Raw genomic sequence first — 26,081 nt, 5'->3', positions numbered from 1 at the left:
AGTTCCTCAGGCTTTCTTCATACAGATTCCCATTCCATGGATCATCTTTGTGGTCCTTCTCTGGCACCATCTTGTCCACATCTTTTTTGTAAAGTGAGGACCAAAACTGAGCACAGGATTCTGGGTGTGGCCTGACAAGCACTGAGTATAGTGGGACAATGACTTTATCTCTGCTAGTTGTGCCCTTGCTGATGTAACCCAGCATCTTGTTGGCTTTCTTTGCTGCAGCTGCACGCTGTTCACTCATATTGAACTTGTTGTCCACAAGGACCTCCAGGTCCCTTTCCACAGAGCTTCTTCCCAGGCAGGTAAATCCCAGCCTGTACTCCACTCCTGGATTATGTTTTCCCAGTTGCAAGACCTTACACTTGTCCTTTTTGAAGTTCATAAGGCTGTTGTTGCCCCACTCTTCCAGCCTACGTAGGTCTTCCTGCAGGGTGGCTCTCCCTTCCAAAGTGTCCACTTCCCCACTCAGTTTGGTATGATCAGCAAACTTGATCAGGGTACACTTGATCTCATCTTCCAGATCACTTACGAAGACACTAAATAGCATTGGGGCCCAATGTCCCCCTGGGGGACCCCGCTAGTGACAGGTCACCAGTTTGAAAATAGCTATTTACAACCACCCTCTGGGTGCAGCCAGTCAACCAGCTCCCCACCTACCACATAGACCACTTGACTGTAATGTGTCAGTTTCTCTAAGAGAAGGCTGTGGGAAACAGTGTCAAAGGCCTTGGAGAAATCCAGGTAGACAGTGTCCACTGTTCACCCCAATCAACCAAGCAGGTTCTTTTGTCATAGAAGGTGATAAGGTTTGTCAAGCACAATTTGTTACTGGTGAATCTGTGCTGGCTTTTCCCAATTACGTGCTTCATTTGAGTTGTGACAGATCCAGGAGGATTCATTCCATACTTTTCCAAGGGACTGAAGTAAGATTTAAAAGTATAATTTCCTGGATCCTCCTTTGAGCCCTTTTTGTAGATGGGTGTGACATTAACTTTCTTCCAGTCTTCTAGTATATTCCCTGATCTCCACAATGCCTCAAAGATTATGAAGAGTGGCCTTACAATAACATTAGCCACTTCTCTTAACACTCTCAGGTGTTCAAACATTCAGCCATAGATAGGTTCAGGAAAGAAGAAAACTTCAAGACCTAATTACTTCAAATTGCTTTGGTTGTTACGTAGATATTATGATTATTTATTTTTATTTTAATAATGAAAACTTGCAGCAGTAATTTACACACATATGTGCAAGGAATTACATTGCAGGCACAGAAAAAATGATGTTGCATACAAATAAAATGGTGTTTATGCTGGTGATCCATAAAGTGGTTATATATTTTATATACTCTGTGTTCCCTACCACACTTAATAGGTTCTCCACTAAACTATGTAAACGTGTCAAGATTCTTGACAAAAGTATGTTGGATGGATGCAACAAAAGAGTCGATGAAGAAAGGGAGTTACATACTGTAATGGAAAGGAAATTTTGATGCTTCTTCTCTGCAATATTTGGAAGCACTGAGATCCATTAAATACAGATTTTTCAGTCTCTCTCCTCTTCCCCAACAGCATTTGCTTTCGCCTCAGAGAGCTCCAGAGAGATTTCTTCAGCTAGCACAAGAAAATCTGGATACCCTGGTGACAGAAATGGATGAACTACTGACAAGAGTAAGTCTATGATCACTTTGGGGTCTGTGGGTTTGGTTAAGGCTGCATAATGACAGAAATCTTCTGCATATGAATTAAACATGAATGAATAGATGAATTATAAGATTCTTCTCAGTCTCAGTGTTTGAAATGGCAACAAGTCCTCCAACAATCTCTTTTTGTGGGCCAATACAATGAGATATATTTTCTGCAAAACTTTATAATAATTTCAGAAAACTTTCTAATGCTCGTACAAAGCACCTAAAAATGAGCATATTTGGAAAAGCTGACACTCAAGGAAAGAGAATTTTTGATATAGCATTTAAGGTCTTTTCCATGACTTCAACTGCAGGTTAAAACAGCTACAAACCTAATGGCAATAAAAGCATGGGGTTACCATGCAGTTTCTTGCATGTCTGGAGGTTTTTTGTTGATTTTCTTGAGTGGCTGAGGTTTTCACTAGGTGAACTGCCCAGTTTGCTTCCTTTTTTTTAATTGAACATTAGTACTGTCTCTGGTAAGGTTACCTGCTTTCTGCAGCAGCAACATCATCTCGCTGTATTCCTCTTCAGACTCCCTGACTACCTGGAGATCTCAGCCCATTTCTTTTTTAATGTTGCCTGTTGCAATACAAGTAGCCTGGCTTCACTCACAGTTACTTAGTGCCCAGCCATCTCAAGCACATTATAGGAAAAGTTTTGCTGTTTTGCAGTTTCATTTTCCATTTTAGGTTATCTATTGTGTTGGCTTATTTCTCCAGGAGCTGTAGATCAAATGGTATCCTAGCTTGAGCCGCTTGTTTTAAAGAAATTTTATGGCAAGGCAACGGAATTCCAGGTATAACTCATTAAGAGTCAATGAATGAAATGAGGACAATATCTAAAAGGAAGAATTCAAATATATGCACAAGGTGTGTGAATTTAGTTAAATATGTGTTCTAGATTTCATTTATGAGGGTAGTGAGAGTCTTCTGGATTTCAATCAATGTGCTATTTACTCTTTTTATTAGGAAAGTTTTATTTCAATATCCACCTTATTTCGGTCGGTAAAAGACATTGTCCACGAAAATAATATAAATTGTGCCACCTAGTGGAGAAAAAAAAAATACGGAAGTGGACCAGCCACAGTGAAAATACATAAACATATGAAGGACAAACAAAAATCATATTCAGGTGTTGTGCTTCCCTGCGCTGAACAGCCATACAAGCAAGATGTGTATTACTGTACTGATGAATATATACCTAAGGGAATTTACCTAAACCCCATACAGTTTTAGCATCATGTCTTAAAACTGTTCATACCTTACAGAACTAAAATTCTCAGACAAACTGGTTTGTGTGCATTATATGCAATTTTGAAAACAACTATTAAGGCATAGGGATTGGTTAAGAAAGCATCCGTCCTGTCTTTGCATATGTATGTACGTATACACACACACATACACAGGTATTTATCTGTATATACTCTCATTGTGAGTGTAATGGTAGCTTGTTTTTTCACTTCTGTTTTATTTTTGTTTTATTGTTTGTTTGTTTTTCTTTCAGAAATAACTATGGTAGTTTTATGTCTAGGTGTATTTTTAACTTATGACACCCCTAAAAAGCAGGGAAAATTATTTTTCTTGTGTTAAGATTTTTCAGCCTTAGATTCAGACAGTTTTTTAATCCTTTTCATAGTTTCTCCTTTTAATATCTTTTTCCAATTGCCCAACCAACACCACCACCGCCAAGAATTAAATAAATTGAGATGTCCTAAAATAATGTTGCAAATTCTGACCTTTTGTAGACTAGTATTGGAAGGAAAAATATTGAAGGTGTGATTTTAGAGGAGGTAGTCTGGTGGCCAGATTTTCATTACTTCTCTTTCTGCAGTTTTCTGTTGTTGCAACAAGTCAGTAGCCTTATGATTTCCAGTTATCCTTACAAAGAATTGTTAACCGGACTGCAGTTGGTATTTTTTAACTCAAGGGCTGGAAACTGATGGCAAGTCCTACCCTTCTCTTTCTGTGTTTGTAAATAGGAATAATGTCCCAAAAAGAAGAGTGGGTCCTGAAGTAGTGTGTGCAAGTCTCATTTCCAAATGAAGATATAGCTAATAACCACAGAATGGCTAACACTTGGAGTGCATGGTACAGCCATAGGTAGCAAAGTTTTTCCTGTATCTGATTTGCAGGCTCACTACATTTTTAAAGTTAAACCAGTAGTAATGACTAAAAAGGTTGATGGGGATTGGTGAGGAGTCTATTTCCATGGGAAAAAAAAAATAAAAATCTACCCATTTTAAGGTTAAACATAGAAAACGAGCGTTTAGTCATTGCAAATCCTTTGAGGCTTTTGATTCCTTGTGGGTGGTCTCTTTTCAACCAGTGATCCCTTACATCAGTGAGCACTCCTTTTTCTTTTTTTTTCATCATATCCTTCATTCACTTCACCATACAGAAGGACCTCAAATCTTTCTCACACTGATTATGTTTACATGTTTTCTTGCACATTCCTTCATCTGTGATCCTGAGCAGACCTCATACTCTTCAGTTCCTCTCAGTTGACTACTTTTAGTCAAAAGCTCCTCTCCCCTTCTAATTAGGTACCTTCAAGGAAGACACAGATCAGAATCACACCTCGTGATTGAAATGCTTCTTTTGATTTTGTAAACTTTTTCATTTCTACCATAACACTGAATTTCTCAATCTCAAAAATTTCTGGAAGTAGTAGCAGAGGCAACTTATTTCACAAAGTTAGAAGCATTTGGAGGAAGAGCCAAGAACTTCCATCTGTAGAGTGAGGTCTGTGTTTACTACTCCTTCTGTGGTCCGCAGCTCAAGAGCTGGAGAAGTTCCTTTAGGGCTTCCCTCCAGATGCCATCCAGAGGAGTTGCTTATGGCTTGGTTAAGACTCCAGACTAAACACATGAACAAAACCAAAACAAAAATGTGTGTGCAATTGCTAGTACTTGCTAATAGTTTAAGTTGCTACGTGGCTAATAGTCTTCAGACAAGGGCTTCCCTGGAACCTTTGTCAGTAAGTACAATCTGTGAACACCATCAAAGCAGGCTCACTTATCTCAGATAATTTCTTTACTAGATTTCCACTGTAAGAGTCCCCTGTATGCCAGAAAGTCCTACTTGTGTATCATTCCAAATCCTTACTCTGGGTCCAATCTGCCGGACCCTTAGTTCCCCCACAGGAAAAAGTTTGTTATGCCTGTTTAAACTGTTAGGAAGTGCTGAAGACTGACCTTATAGAAATGTCAAATGGTAATAAAATGAATATACAGAAAATGAATAGGACTTTATTAACAAACGGAAATATTTAATTGGCCGTGGAATCACTAGGTACACTGTCAAGGATGTTTCCATTTAATTTGGTTTATGGAGTTAAAACTAGACCAGATAATGAAGCAAAAGGTTATTTTTTGGCAAAGCAAATTATGGAAAAATACAGAAAGCCTTCGGTAGAGCTGAGTGAGATTGAAGTACTAAAGAGATCTGTCACTGAGAGGGTGTGAAAACTGTTCAATCACAGATAAATGTGCACAAAAAAGTAGTACATGGCACTCAGTCATAGATATTGAGCGGTTAAAGTGGACAACTGGAATTAACATGAACGTGGAAAAGTAATCAAAAGCAAGAAAAGTATACGTAATTTAAAAATCACCATTTGTAGTAAAGGACTTAGAAATATTATGGAATATAACAAAACTGAACATAAAAATTCCAAGCAAATAAACCCCAGAGAATAAAAGGCTGACTGTGGAGGATTTGACTATACATATTAAGGTCGTTCTCAATTACATGAAGAATGAAATGACATCACGAATGCCAAGCTGAGTTAGAGCAGTGGTTCATCAAGACCATTCTGTATTTTTTTTCCTTTTTTCTATCTCAATTGCTTCTTACATCACACTGTAATAATATTAATGGGTAACGGGTTAAAACTTAAACAGGGGAAGTTTAGACTGGATATAAGGAGGAAGTTCTTTACTGTAAGGGTGGTGAGGCACTGGAATAGGTTGCCCAGGGAGGTTGTGAATGCTCCATCCCTGGCAGTGTTCAAGGCCAGGTTGGACGAGGCCTTGGGTGATATGGTTTAGAGCGAGGTGTCCCTGCCCATGGCAGGGGGTTGGAACTTGATGATCTTAAGGTCCTTTCCAACCCTAACTATTCTATGATTCTATGATTTTCAGAGTAACTTGTCTGAAGTAGACCAGAACTGTAAGGGGTATGAGAATGGTAGGGATTTCATTTCAGAAACCCATCTGTCCTGATGTATCTGGAGGACTTCCACCAGATCAGACAAAAAGAAATGTGTTAAAGTATACTATTTCTCTTTACTATCATTGAAAAGTGGAGGTTGGGGCGGTGGAGGGGTGGGAAGGGTGGGTTGTAACTGAGAAAACTGTTTGTACAGCTGATGTCAGGGAAAACCTAAGCTCATTTTGAATTATTGACCTTCTAGCTATTTCCAAGAGACTGGAAAACTCATAACACCTTACTTTAAGATGTTTCTTTGAAGTGTAATTCCCAAAGAGAAAAACGGGTTTTTTTGCTTTTCAAATACAGTTTGACAAGCTTTGTTGCTTGAAATGGTCAGCTTCTTTTTGATAAAAATGGGTTTATTTCATAAGTAGGGACCTTGGGAGCTACATAGAATGTATTAAGGTGATTTCTTTCTTTAGCATGTTTTTCAGGTCTGCATCAGATGTCTGTCTTCATCCTGCTACTGCGACTCAATACAATTATAAAACATTAAGCTGCACAAAGCTAAAATGTTACTGGGCACCCCAATGTGTTATAAATAAACAAATTCAAGCAGTAGAGCTGAAAAAAATCTTTTTTTTTTTCTTGGGTTAGTTAATGTATTGATTTAAAATTCTGCTTGCCAGTTGTCGTGAACTGTCTCTGAGAACACCTCTGAAGAGGAAGCAAAGAGGTCATGATATCTACTGCACTTTGTCAATCGAAAAGTGCACAGTTGTGAAGCTGTGGGAAGTATTCCCTGAAGAATCTATTAAAAGGTTCCAAACAATGTTTCTTTAAGCAAATTCAGTAAATAATTTCATCCTGTTTCCTTTTATGTGCTGTTGCACACAGCTAGGGTTTCTAAGAACCTAAAATAAAGCCCTCCAATTTCCATTTAAAGGAAAAGGTAATAAAATTTAATTGTGTACTTGAACAGAGCATGTCATTTCCCATGCATCTGATCAATAATTCATTGATTGCCTTTTGCCTGTGGGAAGTTTTGTACATAGATTCAGCCAGTAGGAATATCATATAGTGCATCCTTGTCCTGTTTATTAATTACAGTTTTCCTAAATTTGGATCACTAGGCTACCAAGGTGACAGCAGACGGTGAGCAAACCAGGCAGGATGCTGAGAGGACTAACGACAGAGCGAAATCTCTTGGACAGTTCGTCAGAGGCGTTCTTCAAGCTGCTGAAGGTACTGGAAAAAGAAAAATGTGCCATTTGTTTCTCAAGGAAACTGAAGGAATAGGGTCTGAGAGACAGTGAGGAAGAGTTTGCTCACTGAGAAATGCATGTGCTTTAAATGCTGAGTGAGGAAAATATGGTCATCTTCAGACTTTTTCCAATCTACAGATGCAGTTTATATAAACAGTTAGTGTACTGGTATTTAAGTGAAAAGACTAGCAGAATATTGAGCATATTCCTTCAGGATTTTTGCAGTTATTTGAAGAAAAGCTCTTATGATTAAGTAACTAACAGGGCTTAGCTTTTGTTTATTTTTTAAGCAGTTAAAACCAGGTATTGGTAAAAGAGTTTGATGTAATTTTAGCACTTGGTACATTAACACTTCATCTTAATTCCCCAAAATTACTTCAAAAATGCATTACTACTTGCTGTTAATGAACATCTGTTGCTTGGAATTTGCGTGTGACTCCTAAACCTACTTAAATAATGGCAGGAAGCCAACTCTCTCTCTTCCACAATGCAGTAAAGACAACCAAAAACATTGTAGATGGCTTCAAGCAGCAAGACCTGTATGTTGCATAAAGCTATTACCTAAGTAATGGCTTAAAAAATATGAAAATGATTGGCAATCACAGGAAATTTTTTTTACTTGAAAAATACTGATCTGTTCTTTCTTCCTCAGAAATCCCGCCACAGTACTGATTTCAGTAGTTGTTCTTCTGAAGACCTGCTTCATTGAAAGGGAAAGCTTCCAATTTTGTCCGAGTGCTGTAAAATACATTTTATATTGCCTTTCTTGTAATACATCCCCGTACACGCCCTTTAGCTGAACTGAACAGCAATTTAGGATATGTTTAGGATGTACAACTTTGACATGAAATAAATGTGGGAAAAGCAACAAGAAAAAGTAAGCAAGTTTTCAAGATTTTTTTTTTTTAAAAAAAACAAAAAACCAGGTTCCTTATATTTTAGGATGAATTTGGAATGACAAGGGAATGACTTGGAATAAGCCATTTTTTGCTCCACAAAGGTTATACCCAAACAAAGGTGTCCTCCACTAGGTTTAGCCATAGGAAGTACAGAGTTAGAAGTCATTGAGGGGGTCAAATAAATTTATGCAACATCGTAGAGGCAGAGAAAAGACTTTAAAAACAATGTGTTTGCCTAATGGCCAAGTTAACATTTAAAAAATAGAAGAAATGCAGGAGCACAGGGCTGAAAGATACCTTCTGGGTTGCTGCATCCACACCCCTGCTATCACAAGCATACTAGCCCTCATCTTCAAAGCAGTTTCCACAAATATACACAATCTGAACAGGAGATAAGTTTCAGACCTCTTCATAACTAAAGTCCTCATTTCTAGCTAAACATATTTAGTTTATCATCATGTGTTCTTTTGGCAACCTTGTTCTTTAGATAAAACAGGTTATTTTTCCTCTCCCTTGTGCTTCCACTGCTCCCCCTACCCCAACTATGTTCATAAAGAGTTATCATATTCCCCTTCAGCCCCTTATCTTTTTGACTAAAACATGTCAAAGCATATTTTCTCAAGTCTCCTGGTCAGCTTCCTATAATTCCCCTTCCCCTCTTTAAAATTAGGTTCATCTTTCCTGAGCACACATAACAAGCACTGAAATGAGGTTACTTCAGTGTCTTGCACTTGAGTAGCAGTAAAACCTGCTCTCCAAATATGTTCTGGGATAGCATTTCCTTTTTTTCACAGCTGTTTATCACAGGGTGCCATTGGAGATTCTTAGTATAGCTATATTCTTCTCACCTTATGTCTAACTGCAAAACCCATTGTTTGCATCTGAAATTTCTGTTGTTATTTAGATCACAACTTAGTATTTTCTACTACTGAATCTCATTTCTTCAAAACAGGCACTATCTTTTCTTGTTGTCAGTCAAATGGTCTTCTTTTTGGATTTGTAATGTCATGCACCAAATCTTTCAAGTCTCAGAAATGGCAGTTCTTTGGCCATTCTAGCTTGAGTTCTTTAAAATGTTTTTTCTCTGGTTGTGATAATTTCTATATCCTTATTTCTGATTGACATTCTCAGTTGTCTTCCTGTTCAAGACCATCGCCTTTTAAAGACTGAGGATAAACTGTCACCTTATGATGGAGCCATTCCTAGATTATTTTAAACCTTGACGGCATTTTAACTGCATATTTGCCCTATAGGTTCTTTGCCTCTGATCTTTTTGACCTATAATACGTTACTAGATTGTTCCTTACAGACTTTATGTCCACTCATGATGTTCTGATTGAGATGACCAACCAGCTGGCAGGTATTTTTTATGCCCGTTTCTTGTCCCCCATCCCTAGTTTAATACAGACTTCTGAAAATTATAGTACTTCAGATCTCTAGGAGTTCAGGCCTGTATCTGTGACCCTGAGCTCCCTAGTACTTGTTGCCAGTAGGCAATAACTTTGGAACGAAATGCCGTGAAATTTCCATTGACTGAATGTAACACTTGAGAATGGCAGTGCTCAGAAATGCAGGATTGTAGGTGTGGTGGAAGCCTCCCTAAATGTCAGGGAATCAAGGAATTCTTCAAACCAGAAAAATCCTTTATTACAAGTGAGAAGTTTGTAATGATTTGTTATGACTGTCCTCTGACCATTTATCCATTTCTACTGAGCCAATTGCTTTCTGCACTTCGGAGTACCCATAGCTAGTTTTCCTTAACTACAGAATTACCCCAGCTTTGCACTTCCTTGTGTTTGTCTATGTCAGTGCATCCAGATCTTTTACCACCGCTGAACTCTTGACAGTTTGCAGTATGCTAAGACTAGAAAGTAAAGATTGTTATCTGAAGAGACAGGTGAAGGATAAACATGAAGCTAGGTATAAATTTTCTAATAAAATAGCTGAGACAACATATCCATTTTCTCTTCTAAGGTTCTGGGAGATTAAATGGCTATTTATTTAGTCCAGATTAAAAAAATAATAGTATAAGACTGTTCCTGGCATGAGGTAAGTTAGCAGTGATACATAGCATAATGCACAGAAGTGATCTCTGATCTATTTAAACAAAGTCTAGTATTTTACCAGTTCTTATTGCCCCACACATAACCAAGCTTGATTAAAGAACAAAATATCAGTTCTCACCAGTAAATCAAAGACATCATTGGATTAGAATTTTCTTCATAATTTGCTGTAAACCTACGCAGTGTGTAAATGAAATAGTAATTTATTTGAAGTTTGTAAAACAGATTTTAGTTTCTACAAGACTTAATTTCAAATATTCAGAAGTACCCATGTGACCAGGATCTGTGCTATTTTGGAGAAATCAGTTACTTGGGACCACTGTGCCTGAGGAAATGCAGCAGACATTTTTAAAATTGAAGATGGAACTGATTGTTGTAAATGACCTAGTTGCTTCTGAAAGTGTATATTCTGATATGTTGTGATGTACTGTGGCAGAAAGATTTTAGTCAGTCTTTGAATATGATATCATATGTACAGCTTTGTCAGGAATAATTCAGCTGTTCCAAATACATAATACATTTATAGTGTACCATCATATATTCCAACCTTCACACCCTTATTTTCCATTTCTGGGCATCTATTTCTAGATGCATGAGGGGTTTTAGACATCTGCGGGTGTCTTTTACTACTCTTCTCTCTCCTTCTTTTTCCAGAATTTCCCAATCATTTATTCTTCCTAGCGCTGTTAAGTCTGAATGCTGAAAATGATATATTTTCTAATTCTCCAGAAGTACTTTAAATATAATTTTCATTGCTCATACTGCCTGCTCCTTTCTATGAGCAAGGTACCAGATTATCTTTTGCTGTTTTGCAGTGCAAATTCTTTCTTTCAGGAGGCAGAGGGGAGCAATATATTTTTTCACTGGATATAAAGATTTTTTTCACTTTAATTATTGTGCTTAATAGTGAGCTATAATAAAAGGGTTGATGAAACATAAAACATTTCCCCCTGTGTTAGTGATCATTGGATTAACCATCCTGTATATTTCACAGCATGAATAACCAGTGCAAGTTGCATTCCACTTGCTAATAGTTGGTGGGCAGATGCTTAAAGCCTTTCTTGTTGTTTTTATTAACTAACTCCCTACATAAGTATTTGTTGCTCCTCTTCAGCTGCAAATGAAGATGCTATAAAACTGAACGAGACACTAAGAACCCAAGACAAGACCTTGGAGAAGAGCCTTCCAGAACTGCAGAGTGAGGCTGACAGAATGATCGCAGAGTTGAGGAGCAGACAGCTGAATATGCAAGAAGGAATAGCTCAAGATGAGTTAAAGTGAGTAGAGACCTCAGTCTTCAACCTCCTGGTGATAATATCTGAGTCTTGTAAATGTTATTGTCATCTTTTCCAATCAAGTTTTCAAGCTGGGGCTTACAGAAATACAAATGAAAGCACATCCTAATACTTCATATCTGTTAAATGTAGCATTTGCATTTTTGGAAATGCTTACTTATGTAGAAAGCAATCCCTAGGAAATTGCTTCTCTGCTGCACAGGTGCCAGCAACATTTCTAATCAAATATTAAGCAATTTGTCTCAGTTTGTGTTTAACTTCTGCTTCAGACCTGATGAATGGCTTTTTGTACTGAAATGCTTGTCTAGAAGCAGGATTCTTTTTTGCAAAACTAATGGTCTAATAAAAATAATTATCTGTCTGCAAAGTTTTTCTAGTAGCATAGACATTCAAAAGGATGTATTTTGCCATATAAAGAATAGTGTAGATAAGTATATTCCAACTCTGTGGCACAATCAGAAGCCCAGGGTTTGGTTATTTAGTGATCTGTAAAAAAAAAAAAATATGCATGTATATGTAATTATATTGGCAGCTCTTTATAAAGCATTTTTCAAAATGCTGAAAAGTTACCTTATCCAGAAAAATACTTGAAGTTAAAATTCTGTGTCAGTTATACCAGGCATATTTCTAGAGCAAGGCTTTGGTTAGCATTTTGCCAAAACAAACAGCTAGCAAGTAAGCCACCTGAGCAACTATGTGGTCCACTGAAGCTGTGCTGTCTCTGAAAACTGTCTGGAATAGAGGTATTCACACCTGAAAATGTCAGTTATCAGGTGCATGCATACTGTAAGGAGACATAAATAGAATACAAAATTAGCTAAGAATTCCAAGTGCTATAGAATCAGATTTGCCCTGATTATCTTACACATTATAAACTGGATCATTTTCTGAAAATTCTACTAGTACAGTATTTCTTCCCATCATTATGAAGGTTCTGCTTTCTGTTCTCTTGAGAAAGGATATATTGCAAACTTATTTTTCAGCAATGTCTTATTGCTTTTTCTTCTGATTCCGCTGAGCCTCTTCTATGCCTTCTCTACTCATACATATAAATAAAACAAGGAAGGACACAAAAATTTAGCCAAACCTTTGAAAGTGCTGCCTGCAATCATAGGGGAAACTGAGGGGAGGCCTTTCAAACAAGATGTTCTTAGTCCTCAAATGCTACAGCCAACATGAACCTGTCAGACCAGCACGACATGCAGAAGGGTTCTGCAGGGAAAAAACATCTCCTCCCTTTTACGCTTCTCAAAATACGCAAAGCAAGTATTTTCATTTCCTGATAAAGAAATATGTTTTATACTAAGAAATATATGAGTATACTTGCTGATTTGAGACCCCATTTGGAGTACTGTGTGCAGTTCTGTCATCCTCAACATAAGAAGGACATCGAGCTGTTGGAGCAAGTCCAGAGAGGGCCACAAGGATAATAACGGGGCTGGATCACCTACTGTATGAAAACAGGCTGAGAAAGTTGGGGCTGTTTAGCCTGGAGAAGAGAAAGCTGCGTGGAGACCTCATAGCAGCCTTGCAGTATCTGAAGGAGGCCTACAAGGATGCTAGAGAGGGGCTATTCATCAGGGAATATCAGTAGTTCATCACTAGTAACAGTAGTGATAGGACAAGGAGTAATAGGTTTAAATTTAAATAGGAGATACTTAGATTAAATATAAGGAAGGAATTCTTTACTGTGAGAGTGGTAAGGCACTGGAACAGGTTGCCCAAAGAAGTGGTAAATGCTCCATGCCTGGCAGTGTTCAAGGCCAGGTTGGTTGGGGCCTTGAGCAGCATGGTCTAGTGTGAGGCTTCCCTGCCCGTGGCAGGGAGGCTGTAACTAGATGATCTTAAGGTCGTTTCCAACCCTAACTGTTCTGTGATTCTATGATTCATGCTATGAATTTATGATTTCATCAAAGTTGCTTGGTTTGTCTTAAGGGTAAGATCACCTCTTTACAGGTTGTCATAGATATCCACAAAATATTAGTAATGAACTCAACGGACGGAAAATTAGTCACTGTGGCTTAGAGAGCAGGAAGGAAAGGGCTTTAGCTAATGTCTTCTGAAAATCTTTTTCAAAATACTATTTATTAAAGAAAAATAACTTAAACCCGCTTAAATAATGTAGTAAGATAGTGGATAGGATCTGTTCTGCACAGAAAAAGGATGAAAAAAATAATTTTTAAAACTCTGTGAATGCTTCTATATGTGTGGATCACTGTGCCCACATGTATTCTTAGAGAATTATTTAGCAATAGTTTTGAATATCTCTACAAGTCTCATGACCACTTTGAAGTAGTTAATCATGTCTGCGCTTTGTTGAGATGTCTTCTGTTGGTGATTGTATTCTGATTTCAGAATTTTGTCCTAGAACAGAATTATGACAATTAGTGGATTCTTCTTACCTCTCCTATGTTTTAAGTGAATTCTCAAAAGTTAAATTAGGAAGATAAATGAAGGAAAGTTTTCTTGCTTTCATAGATGGCAAAACTTCTCCAGCATGTGCAGCTTTTTCCCTCATTTATTTTCCTTCAAACTTTTCAAGTCAAGTCTTCCACCTGATTGCCTTAATGTACTGAAATGGCACATTAGTCAATAATTTCTCTCTAAAAAGAGCATGTTAAAAATACACCAGTTTCTCTCCTAAATGGCCCTGATTTTCATAATTATGAAATAAATCTTTCAATATTTTATAACATTCCTACACATTTTCTCGGATGCCACTGAGTTGCTATCAAGGGATGCTCTGAATCAGAATTCTGTCTTTCTATTTAGCATGCCGAATAGCTTTAATTTTGTGTGACTTTTTCTTCCATAAATTTGTCTGATGGCCTTTGAGCCACTGTGACCTTCTATCATCCAGTTTCCTGTAAGAATGAATTGCATAACTCAACCACACAGTTTTTTTAAGATATACCTCCTATGTTTTGACATTGTTTCCTGATATTTGCATTTCTGTATTTTCTTTTTTGAAAGACATTGGATAGTTGATCACCTTATCCCTTCCATTCATGATGTTACAGTTCTCATTCCTTCTCAAGACAGGACAACTTTAACATATTTAGACTCTCATATATATACAGTTTAAGAATAACTTTTTCATCAGTTTCTAATCTTTCTTTCATTCCCTTTGTGCTCTTTTTGAGGCTCCAGATCATAAAGCATTCCAGGTGTTAGGCCAGACCTGGGATTGTTTCTGCTAACACTTTAAGAATTTCGTATAGTTTTATTCCTTTTCTAGGAAGGTACCCAGAAAGTAGCACAGCTGAAATGTACAAGATAGCATTTCAAGAAATGTGGTGCAGTCCAGTCACACAGAAAATCTGGTACATAAAGCAAGGGATTACATGGAGCAGATATATTGCGTCGTACTTCATTAGAGCAGAGGGAAAAATTGCACAACAGGTCGATATGGAAGTGCTATCTTTAGAGCACCTGTGAGTTTTGAGGTAGACCGCTGGACAGATAGGCAGTTTGGGCTGTACTATGAGGCAAGGTCATAAAAAGGAAATCCATCTTCATACTGTTCCTCCAGTATTGCAGAATAAGGGTGTCAAATTCACCACAATTACAGGACAGTAGCTGCTAGTACAAAAAATAATGGAAAAGGCATGGGGGAAGTTCTGAATGCCTTTCTACACTTCTTCTGTGACAAGCTATCAATACTGGGATTTATTTTTTTTATGCTTAAACATTTTTTATGTATATTTTGTCCTCAGAAGTTGCAATATTTTTTCCATTAAAACCAAGGGCAGGGCAGGTGAAGGAAAAAAACACAACAAAATATCTCAGAAAATCACAAAGCTAAGGCAACAATTTGGCTTTCCTTGGCTTCAGTTCAGATCCTTCATCTAAATTATGCCCAGTGGCAGCATGCAGTCTCCATTTATGTGTTTCTTTTTAGAAGACTTTTAATGGAACTGACTATAGGCAGGCCAAACTGGACCTTAGTGACACTTAAAAACCTCTTTAGGAAAGGGCTTCAGAGCAACTGTTGTTTCACTTTATTAAGTATGTGTTCTCCTGAATGTTAGTTTGAGCTTTAATTTAGAAGTCCATTTCATTTGCATGTTATTAAGAATCTTCAGATTATTCAGTTTAGAAAATATGAACTGAGTGCCTTTGTGGGTGGTGATGTTTTGCAGGAATGCTGAAGATCTTTTGGACAAGGTGAAGAGCTTATTTGGTGAGCCCAGTGAGAAAAATGACATTCTCAAAAATGAGGTCCGGGACAAGCTATCAAGCTACCACACCAAAGTAGATGATGCTCGAGATCTGCTAAGAGAAGCTAGACGTAAAATCTGGGAGGCTGATCGTCTGTCTGCAGTCAACAAAAAAAATATGACCGTGGTAGAGGTGAGTGCTAACAAATTGTATCCATGATTACTTGGAGTCTGATCAAAGTTGGAAATTTTGAATGATTAAATCTTGAAATAAAGAAGTAAACCAGAAATATTATTAAAATGTAACTATATCCGATGTAATTAAAAGGAAATGTACTCCTCAGAATGAAGGAATGCATTGACTTTTAAAAGTAGAATTCCTCCACAGCTTTACTAAAATAACGTCCTCTGCTTTTAAACACTGCGTGGAGGGTGCATTGGATTTATTATTCTGGGGAAAAATAAATTCATCTCAGCATAAAAAATTATGTAAAATTCAAATCCTGTCCTCAAGATTTAAATAGGAGTTCAGTTAAAATCTTTGTTGTCATAGATCTGCTTATAGAAAATTTGCATTTTCATCTTCCTCCACAACCCCTGGGAAGAAGACTGAAGGGGGTATGTGGATATTACAGACTAATAAATCAAACTCTATCCTCTGTAGTTCCTAGCTGTTATAAATGATCACCCTCATAGCAGAGGGGTCTGCTTGGAATTTAATTTAAATTGCAGAGACTTTAAGAGGATATTACACTGTACATTAACAAGCATTTAACCAAGACATAAAGAGCAAAGTCAACCTAATGAAGATAAATGTTTCAACTCTTTGTGTCTCGATGAGCTTTTGCCTCATGCACAGTGATGAGCTCAGTTCTGAGACCTCAGTTCTCAGCAGAGATTTGTGGGCTTGACTGAATTAAGGAAATACAGTGCTGTAAAGAATTTAGGTGATCTCTGTTCTGTACATTTTCTTCCCAAAGGTGGATGGATAAATGTCAGAGAAATTACCTGCTTTCTCAGTTTTCACAATATTCTCTGCATCACAAATATTACAGTACCTTCATGCATCCTTTCCAGTCGTCCTGCCTACTTAAGTGCCTACGAGTTGTTTTGAGGGTTTTTTTGCTTTATTTTGACCCTGTTTTGACGAAGAAGCCATCAGAGCACACTGAACACTAGAATGCCATGGTCTCCTGTCAAACTAATCTGTGATACTCAATGGATCTTGCACAGGAAATTGACAGTTTCTTATTCAGAAATCCATTCTTACTTCAGAAAATACACAATATTTTCAGTAATTAGAAAATCAAGAATCACAAGTTTGCTCCAAACCGTCATCTTTTATTTTATATTCAGTAGTTAGTGAAACACCAGTGGAGATAAACGGGAAAGCAGCAGAATTTTTTGATAAATTTTGCCTTGATAGCCAGAGAAGGTAATTGTCAAAATGAGGAACTTGCACATCTCCATAAAGATTAGTATTTCTAACTTTTCTGATTCATTTTGCAGTAGTGCTACAGTCAATTGCCTCTGTTAGAGAGCAACAAAAAGACATGGACACAGAGCTGGAGACAGGAGGACAAAGGAAAAATACATTATGTATGGTTTATTGTTGTCACTGTCTTTGCTCTGAAAGCTCAGAGAATGCCAGAAGTGGTATTGTGGCATGGTGACAAAATGCAGTCTTCTATTGGGATGCTAGTATTTGAACTGTCCTCCCATTCAGGTAAATTACTCATCTTTCTGTTTGTGTGCACACACTCTGTAGAAGAAAAAGCAAGCTGTAGAAGACAGCAGACAAGATGTTGAAAAGATCCTGCAGGAAGGGAATGATGTCCTTAATGAAGCCAACAAACTTGCAAATGAAATCAGCTTAGCTACAGAGGTGAGTGTTTTATCATCCTTATCTGAGAATTAGTACAGCAAAGCATCATTATGGAAGCAAAATAGATAATTAAAGTAACACCTGATTTTTCTTTTACTTTATCAGCGTTGGAATATTTGATATGGAAGAAACCATTTTTCCATTGCTATATGGCTGAAAAGCTAATCTAGTATATAAAAATGATTAACTTTGAGGTTCAAGTGAATTATTGGATTACATAAAGAGCTAATTCATAATTTTCCATGGACTTTGCCTTCTTTTATAAATATGGTCTTCTGATTGTGGTACTGACTTTGTCTTTAGAATCGCAGATAGAGCAGACCCATTCACAAACTCACTGCAACTCCTAGATGTAGATCTATCTGCACAAAACCTCTGTGTGCATATCAGAAGGAAACTTCTTGAGAAGTGATCTGTTGCCTGTGGCAACAATTTTAAGTCTAGATAGGTCAGGGAGAGAAGAGGACTGCACTCTCATTTTACATAATCTGGAGATGAACTTTTTTACAAGGGCATGTAGGGCCAAGACAAGGGGGGATGGCTTGAAACTGAAAGAGGATAAAGTAAGTATTAGGAAAAAATTCTTCAATATGAAGGTGGTGAGGCACTGGCACAACTTTCCCAGAGTTGTGGATGCCCCACCCCTGGAATTGTCCAAGCCCAGGATGGATGGGGCTTTGAGCAACCTCTCTGCTTGCAGGAGAGTTGGAGCTAGATGATCCAGAAGGTCCCTTCCAACCCAAACTACTCTAAGATTCTACAACACTTTTGAAAATTGTACCTTAAAGGTTTTTCCGATCAGTACCTCGGCTATGGGGAAAAAAACCAACCAAAACCACCTTGAAATATCACTGGTTCTAGAAATACTTCTAGCTTGCATTGAAGATTGTTATAATGAACGGAAAAATGCCTCATGGAGAATTGCGAAAGGAAACACTTTGAGACAGCTTATTGGAACAAGAAAGGCAGGTCTTCCAAAAAAGTATAGTTCTTACTAAGATACTAAGGAAAAATACAGTGAGGTCATTCAAATTGTCCTAAAACATGAAAATTCTGTCATTGGTTAGTTATTATTGTGGAGCATAACAACAGTTTAGTCTATGTATGCATCTACATTTAGGAAAGAAATCCAAATTAGAGTTTATAAGGTTTTAAACTGTGCAGTTCCTTAATTGTAAAATAAAATATTCTACTACGCTCAAGAGAGGCAAGTAACTCTTGGAATATTGTTTTGTCTCCCCTCTGCTCTCCAGTCCAACCATTTCTTTATTGTTTCCATATTAGTTCCCTGAAGTCTTACTTCATGAGTTAAGTTATAATACCTGAAAAGGAATAAATAAATAAATAAGTAAATTAATGTGTATATATAAAGGGCTGCAGAGTGCCTGCATTCAGCTGATTAAAGGCCTTTCTTTTGTCATTTGCAGTATGTAGAAGGCATTGCAGATAACATACAGTCAATGTCTGATCAGCTGAATGATAAAATAAACGATTTATCACAAGAAATTCAAGACAAGATGCTTCCAGAAAAGGTGTTGCAAGCTGAGAACCATGCAGCCCAGCTGAATGAATCATCTGCAATACTAGATGGGTAAGGCAGCTGTCAGTCAGTAATGATAAAATCATGAAGCAGGTTTGTTAAATTGCGTGACAAAAACTGAAGGGTGTTTTTAGACTTTGACATCTGTCACTGGGACTATAAAAATAACCCGTGTTCTATACAAGTATACAACTATCCAGTTGGTTAATTTGTGTATATATCTCTTGTAAACTGTTTCATGTATCTTGCGATGCTTATAGGTTGCATGAACTGCAAACAGTGCCCTCAGATGAACTCGTAACAGTTTAACTTACCATATGCATACTGCTGTGTTGATATGAAAGAAATTGAACTTCATCTTACAGAGTCCACTATATGTTTTCATAAACATTTATTAAAAATGAGCAGTATTTTCATTCTTAAGGTGACCATTTAGTAAGAGACCTTTATCATGGAGCTAATATTTTTTTACAGTCAGAAATTCCTCATAGTGACAGAACATAACCCCTCTAGTGACTTCAAACACTCTCCCAAAACCAATAGGTGTCATGGGCCCAAATGCTTAAATCTAAGTATAGAATCTTCAGTTTCTGTTTACCACTATCACATTCCTAAATACAAATGAGAATTTCAATGCCCTGGGTTTATATGACCACAGAAATGGTCTTTATATGAGTTTCGGAAATAATGATGTTTTTCTATTCATCATGAATATAATTTCCTGGAAACAGTAGAAGAAAAGAAGGGGTTTGGTTTGTTTGGGGTTTGTTGGGAGTTGGAGGGGTGTATTTTGTTTTATTGCATTTTTTTTAATTTAAGAAAGCAAGCCATAAATAGTAAGTGTAATTTGCAACAGTAATACCCAGAAATAGATCATGGATGTTCCGCCTTTTGGAACCTGTCCCTGTCATAGCTTCAGAGTTGTATTTTCTCAAAAGCACAACATGAATAAAAAAATATTATTTTTTTTTTTAAACATAAATGATATGCTGCTTTTTTGCTGCCTTACATCTTTCATATCTACCTGAAGACTTCAGTATCCCAAAAACTTGTGGGCAGATGCTTAACACACTTTTTTTTCTCACCAGAATCTGTTATTTTGATGAAAAGGCACGGAATTACCTCTGATAAAATGTCTGATACTTGCAAAATTACTGGCTTCATATACAGTGTAGTCATACTACTATAGATACTCAGTTTACTTTGTTTTGAGAAGTATGTAAAATAATGTTAGCTGTGGTTTCCTGAGTAAAAAGGATTTAAAAGGCACTGTTTCTAGAAAAGCATAACTTTTGTAAATGGTACTTGCACTCTCTGATTAGATGCACCCCTGGCCTCAAATAGATGACTTATGTCACATCCTGACTTATTCTCACAGTCCTGAGTTTGGATATAAGTACCCAAATACATGGAAAGTTGGCATGGAAGAATTAAGAAGTAGAGAACATGTAGACAAAACCCACTATTTTGCCTCCTTAATGAAATGTTGGCAAGATGTATTTTGAGATAGAGGTTTTCAACTATGCTAAATAGATGTTTTTATGAGTGTGTGCAGTTGCTTCTTAATGCAAATTGACAAGCTGGCCTGAAAGACCTTAGGGTAGTGTTTAAAGTCTCATTCACCGTGGTATAACAGTACTGTGTATACATCTATCTGATCCAGACATCAGCCTCAATTTCTTAAGATATACAATAAGAAATTCCAAAGCAAGGTCATTAAAAATATATCTAAAAAGAAATTGTTCAAAATCAAAATTTATAATGTGGTCAGATAGATACATAACTTCAAAAGACAAAGAAATTCCAAGGTCTGGTATAATCCTCCATCAGAATGGAAGCTGACTTCATGCACTGACATCAGTTGTACTTTACAGGAATATGCAGTCTCAATCTGTTTTAAGAATTCAAAAATAATCTATCTTCACAACTGGCACTTGAGTGTCTTTCAGTTAATACTAAATTTGCTGAAAAGTAGAATTTCATCTTACAGGAGAAATTGAAGGAGACTTCTTTCTCTCCAACCACCCCCTAAGGCTTCAAATAGCGTACTGATTGAAAGTGAGGACATTCTCTGAAGACTTAGAACATGGAACGGTTCATAAATTTAGCCTAGAAAAAAAAAAAAAAATCCTGTATACAAAGAGGTGTTAGTACAGGCTTGAGTAAACGTTGCTGGTATTTGGCAAATTTAGTTTGGTTCTCTCTTAGCCACAGTGGATATAAACTGTATTTGTAAGTAGTACTTGAGCTACTAGTTAGATAGCTATTCTGGGCTGTGCATTTCTCAAACAGAGCATCACAAAAACTTACCGTAGCCTAATGAGCTCCATCTGTACTTGAGGAAGAAGCTATGCTTTTCCAGGAGTGTTGCAGAGGCAGCTCAGTCATACTGTTTCTGCAGTAGCCTAAAGGGAATCTCCCTCTATTAACTACATGTGGAGTCCAGGGAGCATACCTTCCATCCCCTTTGTCTTTCCTGTTACATTTTGTAGAAGTCATTAACTACTCAATGAAGCAAAGATTAAAGCCCAGCTGTCCCAGTTCCTCAGAGAATAGATTAATTACCAGGTTAGAGAATGAATTTCTTCCACACACACTGTCTCAATGACTAAATATTTTATACAAGCTGGAAGAGGTCCAGAAGGAGTATCTTCTGCCTCTTTTACATTTCTATGCACCTTGATGGCCAGAGACTTTCCAGAGAGGCAAAAATTCAAGCTCAAATCCATTCTTGTCCAATTCAAGTGGGAACTGTAGCCCATTTACCCATTATTCAGGAAAAGCATCAATAGGCATCAGACATAATGTATACTGAGCTGGATGTCTTCAGGCTAATTCCATAGGTGCAGTACTCCTTTGTAGAAAATATTTGAATATATCATGCAGAGAAAATGCAAGAAAAGTGATTTCTCCAGCCTGCTGGCTCAAAGTTCCCATGGGAAGGGTTTAGCTCAGCTCCAGCCTACATACCAGGTAATATTAGTTGCTTGTAATTGCCTTGTAATCTAATTGTTATTTTTAGAATTTATTGTTTCCTATAAATACAACATCCCATTCAATATAAAGCATTATTGTGTATGTTCTTCATTTTGGTCAGCAAAATTAACATTTAGGATTTAGACAATGAGATCTCCAAACTTCAGTGTTTAGCAGCCAGACCAAGAAATTATGTGTTCAGAGAGTCTACTTTAAAGTGTGCCTGTGATGATCCCCCATGTTCATTCAGTACAGAATTCATTAAGTTGCCTGCCTCAACACATAACCTAGAAACCCACATTATGAATATATGTTATCCGAATTATATTGTTAAGCACTGCATATTTTCTCAATGTCTGCTCCATTTTTAGCTCATAGAACCTCTTTTAGCTACCATTGCTTTTTTGTCTTTCTACACAGATAAAAAATTAATTCCATTAAGCACATGATGCCAGAACTCCTGAAATCTCAAGAGAAGCATATCTGTCTAAAGAAATGCTTTAGATATACAGGCTTTTGGGTTTGAAAAAGTAGGATACTATGTTCTGTTGACCTCTGATAGCAGGTTTAATAGTGTGTTTATTTTTCCCATACCGACAGAATCCTTGCTGAAGCCAAAAACCTCTCTTTCAATGCCACGCTTGCTTTCAATGCTTATACTAATATCAAGGATTACATAGACGAAGCTGAAAAGGTTGCCAAGGAAGCCAAGACTCTTGCAAATGAAGCTATGCAAGCGGTAAGAAAAATAAATAAATTGTGGAAAAAGGCTTAGATTTTCTGTGGAACTGTTTTGCCATCTTATGACTTTATAAAGAGGCCCCTGCCACCATAGATTCTTGTGTTGAAATCAGAAAGCTATGTCCCTGTCAGAGCTACATGGACCTTCAGACTACATCCCCATTTGTTCCTAACTCCTGCTCCTTATTTTCCTTTCCTCTTTTGTTTACTATTCTTCCTTCCTCTGTCTTCCACATTTCAGTTTCTGTCTGTGTCTCAAGCCAACAGCTTTGAGTCAGGAGTGCATGTCATTTGATACTCAGTAAATCTAGTTTATACTTAAGGAATGTTTTGCACACATTTAACCCTTCACCCTTCAGTTCCATGAAAATGAGCAGGGACACTTCTCTGCACATAGGATAAACTGTGTGCATTCTAGAAATGGGAGAATTTTAGGAGGGGAGAAGGAAGTCTTATTCTTAGAAGCCATACAGCTTCTTTTGTGAACTGGTTTTCAAGAGGAATCTTATTCTCACTATGAGGTACTGCATGCAAATTTTTGAAGGAAGTGGAGAGAACTTCTGCAAATAGGATTATAAGGTACAGACAGCCTGAGCAGTAATGAGGAACTTGGTTCCTTAATGTGGATACTGTGAGCAGAAAGCATTCTGAGCATAGCCAGAATTAATTTTTATGTCAAATATCAAAGACTTAAATGGCTAATTGGTAGAAGTTGGTCAGAGAGCAGCTGACATGCATTTTACAGGCACACAGACACACAAGGAAATGACAATATGGCCAGACTCTATATTTGATGCAGAAACAGATGACTGAAAGCCACTTGTAGTTACAGCACCTGTGCATGAATAAAGGTAGCTTGCAGAAAGCTGATTCAGTCAAATGGATTATGAGAACAGCAAAAGCAATCACATGCTGTAAAGGTCTGTATTTAGGAGAGGGATAAAGTGATCTAGACACTGCACAAAAAAAAAAATATTTTTAGGCTGTTTACATTGTCAACTTCTATTTCAAAGAACACTAATTACTGTATTTCTCTCTTGATGAAAAAATTTCTTTTCACACATTAGTATGCTCTGTAAATACTTGTTTATTTCACTGGAACTCCTAATTACAGTGCAGAAGTAAATAAGGAGCTGTGGATTTTTTTTCTTCTTATTAGGATGTAATGCAGATGGTTATCTTTTGGTCCTTGATGACTTGCAGTGAGTAAGGCAGGCAGCTGTTTCAAGGATTAAATAGTAAAAAAAGACACATAGAGCAGTCAAGAAACAAAGCGAGCAATTACGATATGGCTATAAAAGAGTATATATCAGATGGAGATTATACCATGGAAAATGGATAAATAATTTGAAAGGGATGGAGGTGAAAATGGATAATATGATGGAAATAGAGGCAAGTGAATAGCAAAGAAGACTAAGATATTATTAAGGTGAGATTTTAAGCATCTTCATTTCAGGTATTCATTAGTGGGAGCTTGTTTTTTGTGAAAAAAAACCTGTATATGTGTAACAGGAATCTGATTCATAAAGAAGAGAAAGGAGGGAGCTGCTGCTTTTTAAACATAACTGGCTTGATAGAGAGTAGAAGTAATCAGTGGTTTGCCATCAAAGTGCTGCAGAGCAAGGTAGATTTTTTTAAATTTGGTAAATGGTCATGCGAAAATTTTTGACCAGCTTTTAAACAAATGGCTTAATTGTGAAGTTCTGTCATCATTTCGTTATTCTATTTTTTGTTTTATTTATGCAAAGACTGTGGTACGTTTGCTTGTTGTAAGTGAAGATCTCAACTGCTGACCGGGTAAACCAGGCTGCCTCTTTCTGCAGGCCCCAAGGAATCTACTTTTAGCTGAGCTTCAGCCTGAGAGTGGGAGCACAGCCTCACTTGGGGCTGACTGGAGCACGATGGTTCGAGCGCTCTTCTAGAAGGCAGCATTTGTGGATTTGAGCTCTCTCAGACTCAGAAGCCCCTAGATACTGTGTCACTTCCTTTCTAAGAAGGTGCTTTTTAGGACCCTGTGTAGGAGACAGACACCATATGCATTGCCTTCATTTGGAAGACAGAGCCATGTTATTTTCTTTATGAGAGCAGTTTTGGGTGCCAGACTTCTGTAAGACTCTGATCTCCAGATGCTGGCAGATAATGGAGAGAAGTGCTGTAGCTCACATGTATCCATGTATCCATGAGCCTAGCCTTTCCCATTGGCCGGTTAAAATGTTGGGGTATAGGGGGATGGAAGATTTCCCAACAGCAGCAAGCTGGTGCATGAACCATGGTAGGGAAAGGACTGAGTTTTAGATTACACTCTGTATGTCACTGGAATAAATAATTTACAATAACCTTAGTTATGGGAAAATGATTTTGTTTTCAAATTAGGCTAATGTTGCTAAAAGAAAGAACAAAAAGATGTTTAAAAGCCATTGTAATTACAGGAAGGCTGATAAACGACTGGAAAAAATGTATTAAAAATATGATAGAAAAATTCCTAATTTTATGATGGATTTGCTTTCCTGTTTAAAAGCAAAATAAATTTATCACAGATGAGAAATGTCTAGTATTCAAGCAGCTTCAACGTCCCATTACTTAGTCAAGGCAGTAACTGACTGAAAAGTGGAGTCATGTTAGCAGATCCAGCTTTAAGTGCCTGATCCTTTACAGTACATCTTGGAAAAATGTGATTATCCTTAGGCATTTTAGAGAGGGCTTATAGGGTAGTAACTGGAACCACAGGGGACATGTTATGTCATAAGTAACTCCTTCTTTGCTTTTGACTTTCTTTATAGTGGTACCCCAACAGTTATGTTGAGTGTCTAGTTTTCCTTATGTGGTAATGGCATAAAGCTGCCTAGCCATCCTCCTCATGAGGTTGTCCTGAGGTGCAAATCATTTGTAACATATTAGTACTTCAGAATGCTCGCCCATCTTCAGGGCTGCTAAAAATGAAAGTAGCCCTAACTCTTGCATAGGCAAAAACTTCTCAGAATATAAGTGTTTGTGGGGAAAAAAAAATTAAGGATAAGGCAGAACTATTTTTAACTGATGCAAATTAGCACTTAGGTCTGTAAAATGCCTTCTACGTCTGTAAGTTCAAGTTCAAAACCATACCAGTGCATTTATATTGTGCTTGGAGCTGTACCTGTGCCTGTGACCAAAACCATGTCATAAGATCTGGACAACATGATGCCTACTTCATGTTTACATCCAGTCATGAATCCTCAGGAAAAATTCCTTAATGCAAACTCCCAGCAATTCTCAGCCCGATGTGTTCAGACCCTGACCAGTATGTGCCATCAGGCGTGTGTTCACAATGCTGTGACTATGGCTGATGTTATTCTATTGCAGATGTAGAATATTTCCCTGTTAATGTGGTAAATCAGTGATTCACACAGTTGTCCCTGGGAAATCTGAAGGGATCT

The 26,081-nt window shown here is 37.4% G+C and overlaps 1 protein-coding gene across 7 annotated transcripts in view; it reads left to right on the top strand.

Moving 5' to 3' along the window:
• The window catches only part of LAMA2 (laminin subunit alpha 2), a 361,801-nt gene that overhangs the window by 272,429 nt on the left and 63,291 nt on the right, over window positions 1–26,081 (top strand). For all 7 annotated transcript variants that reach the window (XM_061378283.1, XM_061378279.1, XM_061378277.1 and 4 more), the window contains 7 exons: window positions 1,575–1,673; window positions 6,978–7,089; window positions 11,186–11,348; window positions 15,509–15,719; window positions 17,295–17,411; window positions 18,839–19,002; window positions 22,528–22,666. In XM_061378283.1, coding sequence (XP_061234267.1) covers window positions 1,575–1,673; window positions 6,978–7,089; window positions 11,186–11,348; window positions 15,509–15,719; window positions 17,295–17,411; window positions 18,839–19,002; window positions 22,528–22,666 — 1,005 coding nt within the window. The remainder of the gene's footprint in view (window positions 1–1,574; window positions 1,674–6,977; window positions 7,090–11,185; window positions 11,349–15,508; window positions 15,720–17,294; window positions 17,412–18,838; window positions 19,003–22,527; window positions 22,667–26,081) is intronic.

This window comes from Neopsephotus bourkii, unplaced genomic scaffold (assembly GCF_033783945.1).
Source record: "Neopsephotus bourkii isolate Nb327-2 ecotype Australia unplaced genomic scaffold, CSIRO-AGI_Nbou_v1 NB_1765, whole genome shotgun sequence".
Taxonomy (NCBI): Eukaryota; Metazoa; Chordata; class Aves; order Psittaciformes; family Psittacidae; genus Neopsephotus; species Neopsephotus bourkii.
The sequence above is the reverse complement of the archived record's forward strand: the minus strand, read 5'-3'. Positions and strand labels throughout refer to the sequence as shown.